The sequence below is a fragment of the Heloderma suspectum genome, chromosome 11 (genome assembly GCF_057233095.1).
Source record: "Heloderma suspectum isolate Gila_16-S chromosome 11, 16-S_ref, whole genome shotgun sequence".
In the NCBI taxonomy this organism is placed as follows: domain Eukaryota; kingdom Metazoa; phylum Chordata; class Lepidosauria; order Squamata; family Helodermatidae; genus Heloderma; species Heloderma suspectum.
Genome location: NC_139468.1, coordinates 39,704,217 through 39,717,272, shown reverse-complemented (window position 1 = coordinate 39,717,272; position 13,056 = coordinate 39,704,217). Strand labels below are relative to the sequence as shown.

At 50.9% G+C, this 13,056-nt stretch overlaps 1 protein-coding gene across 6 annotated transcripts in view; it reads left to right on the top strand.

The window, feature by feature from the left end:
- The window catches only part of DPP8 (dipeptidyl peptidase 8), a 49,858-nt gene that overhangs the window by 24,037 nt on the left and 12,765 nt on the right, over positions 1-13,056 (top strand). For all 6 annotated transcript variants that reach the window (XM_084817468.1, XM_084817467.1, XM_084817462.1 and 3 more), the window contains 3 exons: positions 6,192-6,344; positions 10,966-11,101; positions 11,784-11,929. In XM_084817468.1, the coding sequence (XP_084673594.1) occupies positions 6,192-6,344; positions 10,966-11,101; positions 11,784-11,929 (435 nt within the window). The remainder of the gene's footprint in view (positions 1-6,191; positions 6,345-10,965; positions 11,102-11,783; positions 11,930-13,056) is intronic.

Sequence of the window (13,056 nt, the reverse complement as noted above, 5' to 3'; positions counted from 1 at the left end):
ATCAAGTCAGGAAGCGGCAAGGCTGCTGGAAGGAAATGTAATTTCCCCCCGACTCCTCCCTCCACGCTCTGGTAGGGCAGGGGTTAGCCGTAGGCTCCCTGTTGATTGGCGGAGCTCTCAGATTTCTCCGGAAGTGTGTAGTCCCTGCCTCCTCAGCTCCCCCTTCAGCTCGAGTTCCTCAGTCTTCCTTTTCCGCCTGCTGAAGGCAGACATCCCTTGAAGCACAGCCCTGGGAGAAGTCGGAGGAAACTTACGCCAGGATGGACCAGGGTGTTTCTCCCCTCACCAGTGCCTCCAATTAAAGGAGGGACCCGGTGCTGGGGTAGAATGGTTGGGACAGCACCTCCCCGTTCCTTTGGGCAGGCCTGCGCTGGAGCTGGCCCAGGGACCCGCTTGTTTTTGTGCCCACCCGCACCCCCTGTCTAAGAAGGGACCTGGGGTTTGCAGCTTATCCTGGGGTGGGGGGTCCTCACAGCCGGGGGGGCTTTTTTCCTGCCCCTGTTCCAGAGGGGCCTTTTCTCTTGGCCGATTCGTGCTTCCCACCTGTGTCCGCTTTCAGAGAGGACCTGGGGATCGGGCCAAAGGCGCCTGCCTGTTTAGCCAGCAAAAGAGCGAGCTGCAGGAGGTTCGATGCCAGCCACCCCCCCGCTTACGCTCCCACTCGCGGCCTCACTCGCCTTCCTTGTGTGGCACGGCTGCAGCGGCGGCATTTAGGTGCGCCTTTTCTCTTTCCCTTGCTTCTGGCCCCAGACCTCTTCCGGCTGGCATGCAGCATGCTGGGATCAGGTGGCTGGAGGCCCCGTCATTTGCCTCCAGGACACATGTGCGGAGGCTGCCCGAGGTCCTGGCCACCGTGGCGGCCGCTGCTCCTCCACCGCCCGCGTCTTGCCGTCGCGGGGTGGGGGGCGGAGCTCTCCCGTCTGGCACACTAAGCGTGCCTTTTGGGGAGCGTCTTGTTTGGCGGCTCCTTCGCTTTTGGGGCCTGGAGCTTCCTCCTCACTTCCCCCCTCCAAACAAACAAACAAAACAATATATAAATATACAGGCATATATATAAGAAATGGCAGAGAAACAGCCATCTCCAGTGGAGCCATCCTCAAAGAGGGGGATGCAGGGATGCCCCCCCGACTCCTCCCTCTCCTGCCTCCCTTCGAGAGGGCAGCTTTTAGTGTGTGGATTGCCTCACTGCAAGTACAGTTCACCTATCTCAGAGACATGCCATCGAAAGCAGGTGCCTACGCTCCTCTCAGGCCTGCTTTGGGGCCTGCTTTCCTCTCTTCTCTAGACTCTTGGGAGGCAGGAACATAAGAAGCTGCCCTATACTGAGTCAGGCCATGGGTCCATCTGGCCCCTGGTCAGTGTTGTCAGCACTGACTGGCCACAGCGGCTCTCCAGGGTTTCAGGCAGGATTCTTTCCAGGCCCTCCCTGGTGATGCTGGAGGATTGAACCCGGCATTTCCTGCATGCATAGCACATGCTCCCCCACACTGAGCTGGCCCCTTCCCTGGGGTGAACAGGCTCAGCTTGGAGAGGAAGCGGAAAAGCTGGACATGCAGGAATGGCCCCTGGCCCAATGTCAGGCGTTCCGGGCACAGGGCAGGGGATAATTATCGGCCCCACAGTCAGAGCCCAGTGCCATCCTACCCCGGTTCCCAAGACAGGCGAATGGACTGCTAAGGCCAAACATCAGGAGGTGCCGGCCAAATCTTCTCCAGTAGATGATCACCAGGTGTCCCAGGAAATGGGCCTGACCCAGAAAGGTCTGCTCGTGGAGGAGGGGCCACCCAGCGACAACAAATACTGCTTTTCGGCCCCCAGCACTTTTGTCTTTCCTCTTGACCTCAAGAAGCTGGCCCAGCAGGAATGGCAGGATCTCACTAGGATCTGCAAAATCGTGATGCCCTCTTTATTGCCTAGTCAAAGTCAAGAGTCTCGCCTCACCTCTGCTGGATGCTGCGACAGTTGCCTTGGGCAAAGGCATCGCTGTTCCCACGGCTGGCGAAGCTCTGCTCATAGATGCTCAGGACCACAAGCTGGAGGCCCTCATCCAGTGCGATTTGGAGGCCGTGCCACTCCCCTTGTGCTGGTGTTGCAGGGTCGTAGTTTGCCAGGTTAGCCCTGTCTTGCCTGGACGGTTTGAAAGAGGCCATCCTGGCTGAGCATGTCCCAGCGTCCACCTTCAGTAAGAACTCTATGCCACTGGCACGTCTGACAGACATGCGTTTGCTCTCGATCTCTCTGTCCACCAAGGCTGCAGGTCTGGATGTGGCAGCAAGGAGATATCTCAGGATCAAGAACTGGCATCTTCCAAGGCCAACCTACTGTGCCTTCCCTTGTGGGGGCGGGGGCGTCTCTTTGGGTCATCACTTGACAAGAACCTTCAGGACTGCTCAGAGAAAAACAAACTCCCCTTCCTTTATCAAGGCCCAGGCAGGCCCTTTCGTCACAGCAAGCCACCAGCATTGATTCTCTTGGGTGCCAAGACAACACCCCCAGCCTCAGAGAGCTCGTGGAGGTCCTAATTCCACATCCATCCATCACTCCAATAAGGGGGGGGGGGACATCAACGCAGCCCCCCCCCCCCCGATGGATTGACTACACCCTCAAAGGACAGCTTGCTTTTGGACATGCTGGGGAGGGGCTGTGCCTGAGAGTTTCCCCTGAAATCACAGGACCATTTCCTGCCCCGCACTCTCCCAAGGGATTGGGAAGGTGCCAGCCGTATTTGGCCTGCTTGCAGAGCTTAAAAGCCGCCAACTCAGTAGAGCCATGCCAAACTCAGAGCGGGGCGCAGGCTTCTACTCAACTGCATTTCCTGCCCTAAAAAGGGGATGGTGGGGTGTGACTGATTTTCAGCTCGGAGACCTCAACCCGTATCTCATGATCCCTCCCCCAAAAACAAAACCTACATGGATATTCTAATCATGGCCTTTTCCCTGGGTTCTTTCCTTGCCTCGGTGGATTTACAAGATATCTCCGCATCACCATCTACCTGCCACACCGACATTTCCTGAGATGCTGTGTACAGGACCTGCATTGGCAGTACAGGACTCTGCTGGCCAGCCTCTCTTCCAGACCCAGGATCTTCACCGAGATTTTGCTGGTGGTGATGGCCACTGTCAGGGAATGAGGTGGCCACTTATGCCTGCCATTTTTGCCTACTTCTACAGGCAGCCTGATGCTTATGGACCTCCTCATCAGTCACAGGAAGAGCCATCTGCAACCCATGTGCTCCATCCAATATCTGGGGGGTGGGGGCGGGATCCTGGTAAAGTCTTGATGCGTCTGGAGCCCCACAGGGAATCGACTCTGTTGCAGGCTGTCTGGGAAGCCCATTCTGCTCGCTGCCTCCCTCTGTCCCCGCTCTTCTGGTCGCTGGGCCCGTTGCTCGCCTGTCTGGGAATTGCTCCTTGGGCAGTGTTCCATCTTCAATCACTGCTGTGCTTCCTGGCTTGTTACCAGGACAAGACTGCGAAATTCCATCCAGATGCAGATTGACATACCACGGCGGGTGTGCCAGTCCCTGGACTGGTGACCTTCAACTCTACCTCTAGGAGAGGGATGTCCTCTCGTAGTAGCGGACAGGACTGTAATAACGACGGATGCCTGTGGGGATGGGGTCGGGTGCTGTGCCGTGCCGTGTGTGGCTCGATTTCCACCCAGGGGCTGTGGAGTCAGCAGGAGAAGAGCCTGTAAGTGAACGTTTTAGAGCTCCATGCCGTTCCCCTGACCCTTCAAGCAGCGGAGCGCCTGGCCATTGGCCGCCATGTTCTGGCCCAGTCGGGCGACACAGCTGCAGCAGACTGTGTGAACCACAAAAGGGGGATCCAGGTCTCTGTCACTGCAGGGAAAGGCGATTTCCCTTCTCGAGCGGGCCGAAGGCCGCCGCCTGTCAGTCTGCGCCGTGCATGTCGAAGGGGAGCTAAATGTGCAGGCGGGCTGGCTCAGCAGGCTGGGACCGGACCCCATGGCAGGGGCGCTACCTCCCCGGCTGGTCAAGTTAGGAAGGGCCGCTTTGGAAATCCTTGTCTAGACCTCCTCGCCGCTGCACTAAACGCAAAGGTCCCAGCATTTTCCAGCAGACGCTGAATCCCAGGGGCCCCAGGGACACAGATGGCAGAGAGGCCAGCGCTGTGCCTCTCCCCCACTCCCCTTCATTCCCCAAGTCCTCGCTTGGGTGGGGCTGCAGGGGGCGGAAGTAATTCTCAGGGCCCCTGCCGGCCTCGGAGGCTGTGGTTCCCTCACCTGCTCAGACGGGTCGTGAGTCCCCCGTTTCAGCTCCCCCTGTCCAGGGACCTCCTCTGCCTGGCCCCATTCCCCACCCCAGCCCGGGGTTCCTAAAGGTCGCAGCCTGGACGCTGAGTGGGACAAGCTAGGCGCTCTGTGTTACTCAGAGGAGGGCATCGCCACACTGCAGCTCGCACGCTCCAGCCACCATTAGAGTTTATAAGGCTGCCTGGAGGGTCTTCACCTCATGGTCCATGGAGAAGTCGATCGACCCCTTCCAGATTTCTGTACCAGTCCTCTTAGACTTTCTAAATTCCGGGTTAGATAAGGGGCTTAAACCTGTACGCTCAGGCACCGGGCTTCGGCAATTGCTAGTGTGTTGGTCTGAGGTGTCTCCCAGGGCATTGCACCCCACCCTCACATTGCCCGTTTCCTTGGGGCTGTACCCAGATAGCTCCACCAGTAGTGCGTAGATGTCCCAGCTAGAACCTCATGTTGATTCTCAACATGCTCACTTCATAACCACTGCGTAAGGTGCCACGTTACTTTCTGTTTAAGAAAGTAAGAAAGAAAACACTGCCTTTTTGGTGGCCATTATGTCAGCTAGGAGAATTTCAGAATTGGGAGCACTTTCTGTCCTGTCTGCTCTGTGCCAGTTTTTCCGCAGATAGGGTGATCCTTCATCTGGATCCTGGCTTTCGCCCCAAGGTTAATTCCCGCTTCCTCGGGGAACAGGAGCTTTTCCTGCCTTCCTTCTATCCGAATCCTCAGCTCCCGTGTGAGAAGGACAGGCATTCCCTGGATTTTATATTAACCAAACCAGGCCCTTTAGATCAGGTTCTCTTCAACATTTTCGGGTGTGACGAGAGGCGGGGGAGCCTCAGCTCCCACCATTTCAAAGTGAATCAAGGCTTGCAGAGCGGAGGCCTATAAGCATCGCAGCCCTCTCCCCCTGCAGGAGCAGCAGCGCACTCTGCACGGGAGGCATCCGCAGCATGGGCCGTTCAGTCCCGTGTCTCTTGGGAGGAGATGTGTGAGGCTGCCACCTGGGCCTGTGATCACTCATGTATTATGCACTGCATTATCCGTAAATGGGCAGCTGCACAGGCGGCCTTCGCCCAGGCGGTCCTTCAGGCTGTGTCCCATTGAGTCCCTGGTGGGTGGTCTGCCTCCCCTCCCTCTTTTTATCCCTCCCTGGGTTCCTGTAGCTTTGGTGTGCCCCATACCATATTGGAGCTTGGAGGGAGAAGTCAGGAGAAAACACAGCTGTTACACTTACCGTGAGCTGGTTTTCCCTGACTTATCCCAGTGTAGCTCCAGTCCCACCCGTCTGTTGGTTCTGGGGTGGTTGGTACAGGATACCAAGCTGGTTCCACTATTACATGGGTCTGTTGCAGTTCTTGTCTATGCTGTGCTCAGGTTGTCCTTTGCCTGCAGTTCTTGGGGTTTACTGCGTTACTGCTCTCCTTGTCTGTGAAAGGATGTTCAGTACGTGTTCTGTTGTTACACCCTTCTTCGGTGGCCCCTGTCTCCTTGTGGGTGCTGGTCCTTCTACTTAGGGTGAGGGGAGCTGGGCTTTGGGGGTTTTCTGTTTTCATTCTCCTTCCAGGAGTGGGTTCTCTTTAGGCTAGGCAAGTGCTCGGACTGGGGAACTCAAGCTGAAAGGGGGGCTGAGGAGGCAGAGACTAAAAACTTTTAGAGAAATTTGAAAGTTCTGCCAATCAACTGAGAGCCTATGGCTAACCCCTACCTTATTGGAGCTACTCTGGGAGAAGTCAGGGAAAAACAGCTCACGGTAAGTGTAACTTCTGTGTTTTTAAGCATTTCTGGGTTCTGAATTCTCTTTCCCCCTCGGGGAATTGAAAAATTAACTAAGAACTAAATCCAGTGTGGGAATCATTGATGGTACAAACTCGGGTCACTTCTGTGTCTTTTTTTGTGTGTGTGTATGTGTTTTTTATCAGATCCGGGTGGATGAAGCTAAAAAACTGGTATATTTTGAAGGTACAAAGGATTCTCCCTTGGAACATCACTTGTACGTCGTTAACTATGAGAACCCAGGAGAGGTGAAGAGGCTGACGGAACGTGGCTTCTCGCACGCCTGCTGCGTTAGTCAGGTACCCCCCCCCCCGCCTCACTGTGGCTTTGCTCTGTGATAAATGTCTCAAAAAGAGAAATGGGCGAAGGCTCAGCTCTGCTGGGGCCCCCCAGTCATCTGTCCGGGAGCCCCTGAGTGACTGGGGGAGGCAGGATACACACTGTGCAAGGATGCAGACCCTGAGGCCAAGGGTCCTCATCTGGCCTTCTGGGATGCCCCAGAGGGCCCCACCCACCTCCCCTTTCTCCCAGCCACCAATTGCTTGGTGTCTTCCCAGCTTTTGTGCAGATTTTTCCCTGTTCTAAAAAGGTTCAGATGCCTCTCTGAAGGCTCAGTGACGGGCAGTAAGCGCTTTCAGGCACAATCCGATGGAGTTGGACATCAGCCTCCAAACTCAGGGGCTGACACCTATCCAGTGTAGGGCACCCGGAGCACAGACGGGACCCTCTCCTCCGCACTCGGGCTGCCCTGCGTTTCCGGCTAGACACGCAATTCCAGCTGTCTAGTTGGAGCAGGAGTGGGGAAGACTGTGCAGCGCATAGGAAGCCTTGTAAAAAAGCATCCGTGGTCTCCGCACCCGGGAACGCCCCCTTTCCACCCTCTCGGCGCTCCATTTCCAAGCGCAGAGACCAGTGAGAACCGCGATGCCTACGAGGCAGCAAGGGAGGAGACAGGAGGAGGAACACGGTTTCTGGGAACCGAGAAATCCTACGGCCCCTAGATGCTGTCTAGTGGCCATAGGATTGCACCACCCAGCTACAATAGGCTGGTATTCTGGCCCACCCCTTTTGCCTTTGGCCCCGCCCACCCCTTGAACGTGGCCCCTGAAAGCTTCTCGGAAATGGAATTCAGCCCTCAGGCCAAAAGAGCTTCTGCCCTTCTGCTCTGTAGTGTGGAAGTGCTCTTGACACATGCTCAGAGGCGCCTTTCTTTTGTCTTTAGACAAATCCATGCAGGATAGGTCTACTGACGGCTAGTAGGGATTATGGCTATACGGATCCTACATATTTAGAAGCAGAGCACCTCTGTGTACCAGTTGCTGGGGGCCAAACAACGGGAGTGGGCTGTCATTGTTCCTACTGGTTAGATCTACGGTGGTATTTTCTGCTTGCTTTCTCTATTTCTTGGCTCATATTCACAAGCTGAATATGAGCCAAGAATGTGATGTGGCTGCAAAAAAGGCAAATGCTCTTTTGGGCTGCATTAATAGAAGCATAGCTTCCAAATCCCAGGAAGTACTAGTTCCCCTCTACTCAGCACTGGTTAGGCCTCATCTGGAGTACTGTGTCCAGTTCTGGGCACCGCACTTTAAGAAGGATGCAGACAAACTGGAGAGGATTCAGAGGAGGGCAACAAAGATGATCAGGGGACTGGAAACAAAGCCCTATGAAGAGAGACTGAAAGAACTGGGCATGTTTAGCCTTGAGAAGAGAAGACTGAGGGGAGATGTGATAGCGCTTGTCAAGTACTTGAAAGGCTGTCACAGAGAAGAAGGCCAGGGTCTCTTCTCCATCATCCCAGAGTGCAGGACACGGAATAATGGGTTCAAGTTACAGGAAGCCAGATTCCGGATGAACATCAGGAAAAACTTCCTGAGTGTCAGAGCAATACGACAATGGAACCAATTACCTGGGGAGGTGGTGGGCTCTCCCACACTGGAGGCATTCAAGACGAGGCTGGACAGCCACCTGTCAGGGATGCTCTGACTTGGATTCCTGCATTGAGCAGGGGGTTGGACTTGATGGCCTTGTAGGCCCCTTCCAACCCTACTATTCTATGATTCTATGATTTTATTCTCTTTATTTTGAAACTGTTGTTTGCTGTTTAACAGTTTTTAGTGATTGTTTGCCACTTTGGTTTCCCCGGAATGATAAAATGGGATGTGATTCTTAAAATAAAAACCCCTCCCCCCTACTTGTGGGCTTCCTGAAAGCATCTGGCTGAACCCTGTCAGAGACAGGATGGTGGGCTAGGTGGGACTCACCCTGATCTAGTTCAGCTCCAGGCTGTTCTCATTACTGCTTCACAAATTCCATGTCTCATTGCCTTAGTCCTGGTATTGAAATGGATTCCATATCTGAGCCCTGTCACAAATTCAGCCTGGCTTGCTTTAGTTGCTTTTTAAGAATCTCATAATTGTACATGTAAGAATGAAATACTAAAATAATCCTCAATATGTTTGAGTTGGGAATTATTCCAATTTTCCTGTATGGCTTCATATATATAAACCTAAAATCATATATATGAACCTAAAACTATTTGTGCAATTTGATATGTCATCTAAAAATTATAAAGAAGTTCAGATTATTATTATCATTAAGAACATAAGGAGAGCCCTGTTGGATCAGACCAAAGGTCTTTATCGTCCAGCATCCCATTTCCCACAGCGGCCAACCGGATGCTCATGGGAACTCCACATGCAGCCATCAGCACAATAAATAGCACCCTCCTGCCCATGTTCCTCAGCAATGCCCCAGAGACGAGTTGTCAAGGTTCCCTTTATGACCTGGACCCCCTGAGCAACCTCTTAATGGATCCCTTGCCCCTTTAAGAGCCCCACCTTCCTTCTTTTAAATTTCCCCTGCCTGGTAATGTGAGGTTTAGTCTGTAGACGTGCAATGACTGACACTCTAGACACTGGGTTTAACCACAACAGTTTAGTAGTTGATTTAAAGCAAGCAAATTACATCTAAAGATATTTACACAATAGAGCTGAGTGATACAAAAGGCATTCAAAGAAAAGTTGGAAGATGCAAGTCCCTTTACCCTACCTGTCCTTAGACTTTTCTAGGCTGCTTCTCCCTCTTCAGACACTGCTCTTACTTCAGGCTCTGGCTGTCTCTGCCCTTACTGGCTCTCTCACTCTCTTTATATACCCTCCTCCCTCAAAACCGGAAGTACTGCTTCAAACCCAAAGAAATGAAACTTAACTGGAGAAATGAAACTGACACTTAACGGAAGAAATGAAACTACTCCTCTCAGGGTTACCCTCTCCCAACAGAAAACTCCAGGCCTCTAAGCCTGACCCTTTTTTTCCTTGGCCTCTGTAGGCCTTAAACCTTCACACGGGCCATTTCTGATCTTGGAGGCAACATAATCACCATGACTACTAGCCATTGATAGTCCTCCGTGAATTTGGGTAATCTCTTTTTTGTCATCTTAGCTACTGAGCCATGTACAAGGTTATGTTGTTATCATATAAAGCCCTAATCAACTTGGGACCAGGATACCTAGCAGACCACCTTCCCTTATATATACCTAGTCGACATTTAAGATCTTCAGAGGATGCCCTGCTGGTCATTCCAAAAAGAGCAGAATGTCACCATGAAGAACCTCGACAACAGGTCTTCTCTGTGGTGGCACCTACCATGTGGAAAACCCTCCCCCATGCAGTTTGGGGGGAAGAAAATGTTACATCTTTTAAGCGCCTCCTGAAAACACACCTTTTCACACAGGCTTTCTTTCCCTGGGCTGTAACTGCTGCTGGGTTTTACCTGGTATTTTAAAACTTTTAACAGTTTTATACTGTGCTTTTCAAGTTGTATTTTATGGTTTTAATTGTGAACTGCCCAGAGAGCCTTGGCTATTGGGCAGTATAAAAATGTAATGCATAAATATTATAGAACAGCTTGTGGCCCTCCAGATGTTTTGGCCTACAGCTCCCATGATCCTTCACCATTGGCTGGGCTGGCTTAGGCTGATGGGAGTTGTAGGCCAAAACATCTGGAGGGCCACAAGTTTCCCATCCCTGTTATAAAGCACCTAAAGAGTAAAAAAAAAAGCCTAATCCTTGCCTGCAGGTGAACAATCTAATAGACGTGGTACAAAAGGAATGGAAAAGGAACAGAAAAACAAGCAAATTCATAATTCTTCATAAAGTTACATAAATGTTTGGTTTTGTTATGTTTTTGGTTTGTTTTGTTAAAACTTACAAGTAAATATTTCCTCTTTATAAAATTAAATCCTTTATTTGTCTTGCTCTAACAGATTTCCTGGCTGAATGAAGCCATACAGGAAAAGGGGAAGAATTCCCAACTCTCACATATTGCAGTATTAATATAGGTCCAGCAGATGGAGAGCAACTTGTAGGGAAGTGGTGGAAACTGAACCGCAAATCTGGAAGTTGCCAGTTCAGATCTTGCCTCTGCTATGAACTCAGCAGGTAGCCTTTGGCAAGGCACCACCTCTCAGCCTCAGCCACCTCTCTGCTGTATGGGGCAATATTGACCTACCGCACAGGCTTGGTGTCAGGATAACATGGAGCAATAAATATCAGTAATGCTATTTATGACTGCTGATAACAAACCTAGCTTCTGCCTCATGTTTTGCTGTGCAAGAAAGAGGACAGGTTCCTAGTTTTCCTTGTGATCTTGAAAAGAGTTGGCAAGGGGAAATAAATGGGACATACCGAGTCATTTATGCCAGCTGTCTTTATCAGGTCTAGAATCTTGCTGAAATTGTTTTAAATTTTGTATGTTAAAAACTTTATACTATGTTTTATTATCTTGTATTTGTGCTTTGCAATTCTTGTGAAACACCCAGAGAGCTTTGACTATTGGGCGGTATAGAAGTGAAATTAATAATAATGATAACAACAACATTGGTTTGCAGGTAATCACAGTATCTTCTCCTTTTCCTAGAACTGCGACATGGTCATTTGCAAATTCAGCAATCAGAAGAACCCACACCAGGTATCCCTCTACAAACTGACTAGCCTCGAAGATGATGTTGCCCACATGTCAAAGGAATTCTGGGCCACCATTTTAGATTCTGCAGGTATTTCAAACGCCATGCAAATCTTCTGAAGGACATCTGCCCCTGAGGCTGTAGATATTCCAGCGTTGCCATTTCATGTCAACCATCTCTTTTGAAGCTATTCCTTGTGTGAGTGGCCCACTCAAACTGGCAGGACTGCATCTGGATTGTAGTGTGTAATTGGGACCTTTTTTTATAGAGGGGTATGCAGATGTTTGTTTTAAAAGAAAAACAAGTGCTAGCAGGAACTATGAGATGTAAACCTCTTACTTCTAGGTTCCATTGTGGGAAATCTGGAACTCAAACTGTTTATCTGCTCTGCTTATTAAGTCCAATTTTCCCACACAGGTAGAACTACTCTACTGTAGTCCCAACCCCCATTGGCTAGTACCTGTGATGTCCCTGGTGCCAATGGACATGGCCTGCTATGGCCCAGCAATTTCTGCCTTTTAGTACACAATCCTACAGTATATATGCTTACACAGGAAAAAAAAGTCCTACAACTCCCAGCGTGCACCAGCTGGCCATGCTGGGATTGCACAAGTTTGCACCCTTCTTTGGTTTAAATTTGAGGCTATGTATATTGAGATGGAGTATTATTGTAGAGGCTGGGAAACTGGAGTGATCAAAACCAGGTGCCGGGGGCTGTCTCTGTTCCTGCATCCCTTGTTAAACCGAAACAACAGCTGCTTGTTTCCTGCAGGACCCCTCCCAGATTATGTCCCCCCCGAGATCTTCTCTTTCGAGAGTTCCTCAGGATTTGTGCTGTATGGGATGATATATAAACCCCATGATCTACAACCTGGGAAGAAATACCCAACGGTGCTTTTCATATATGGAGGCCCCCAGGTGAGTCTCTGTTGGAAAGACCTGTCAATTGATAACATTCCTACCAGCACTGTGTGTTTAAAACAGCCCACCACCAAACATCTGTGCCACATTCTGCACCAAGAAAAGATGAATTATGTGACCTGCACAAATTAGACATATTTTTGTATATTTGCATACGTTTTCTTATACTGCACAAGTTAATCAGCATTTGTTTACTATTTTATGTTTTAAGCTGGTTTTGCTAATCATGTTGGAGGTATCCCCCTCCCCCAATAATAATACTGGAACTCTTATTCCACTGCCCTTCTGGGATTATCAGCAGGCGTTGCCCACACAGGTTTTTTTTTCCAACCATAAGGACAAGGGAATTTTTTTAAAAAATGAAAGCTGGGGTTCTTGGAGAGCTGATTTCTGCACCCCATGCTTTTACTGCACTCCTCCACTTTTTCAGCATACATACTGCCCATTTCACCCTGTGAAATATTCATGGATAAGAGGTTTTTTTAAAAAAAAAATCCTGCAAAGTAAGGGGCAGAGTCTACTGAAATTTCCTGGGGTTGAATCCAGCACTGTTACCACCACAAAGATGCCCCAGGGTCAGAATACTTCATAAGGGATCAGTTTGGGGAAGAGCATTCCTGTGTCCCCTAGCCAGCGTCTGTGCGGCTGTAAGATAGTTTGGATCCCTGGATCCGAGGTCGGAGACAGTGCTCTGACCTCGGACCCAGGAATCTGAGCTCCCTGCCCCCTCCCCACCCCTAGCAGGCAGCATGGAGAGACCCATGCTGGGTGCCTCTCTGAGGTTGCAGAGGCGACCTTGGAGGGAAGGGAAAGGGGGTGTACCGGTGGGCGGGAATGGGAGGGGCCTGGGGAAGTGGGGATACGAGCCCTCCCCAGCCTCCTTCCCTCCCCCTCTGCAGAGCCCGAGCTAGACAGGCGAAAACTATCCATCTAGCAAAAATAGAGAGTGGGAGAAGCGCAGAGGTGAAGATCACCTCTGTGCTGCTCCTGCTCTGTACGGGATGCCTGTCAGCCTCCAAGTTTGGAGGCTGGTGGGCATGCAGACAGGATTGCTTCCTAAATTATGTTTGATTTTGCACATCCATGTCTTCTCAATTCCGTAGCATTGTAAACCTGCTAGAATT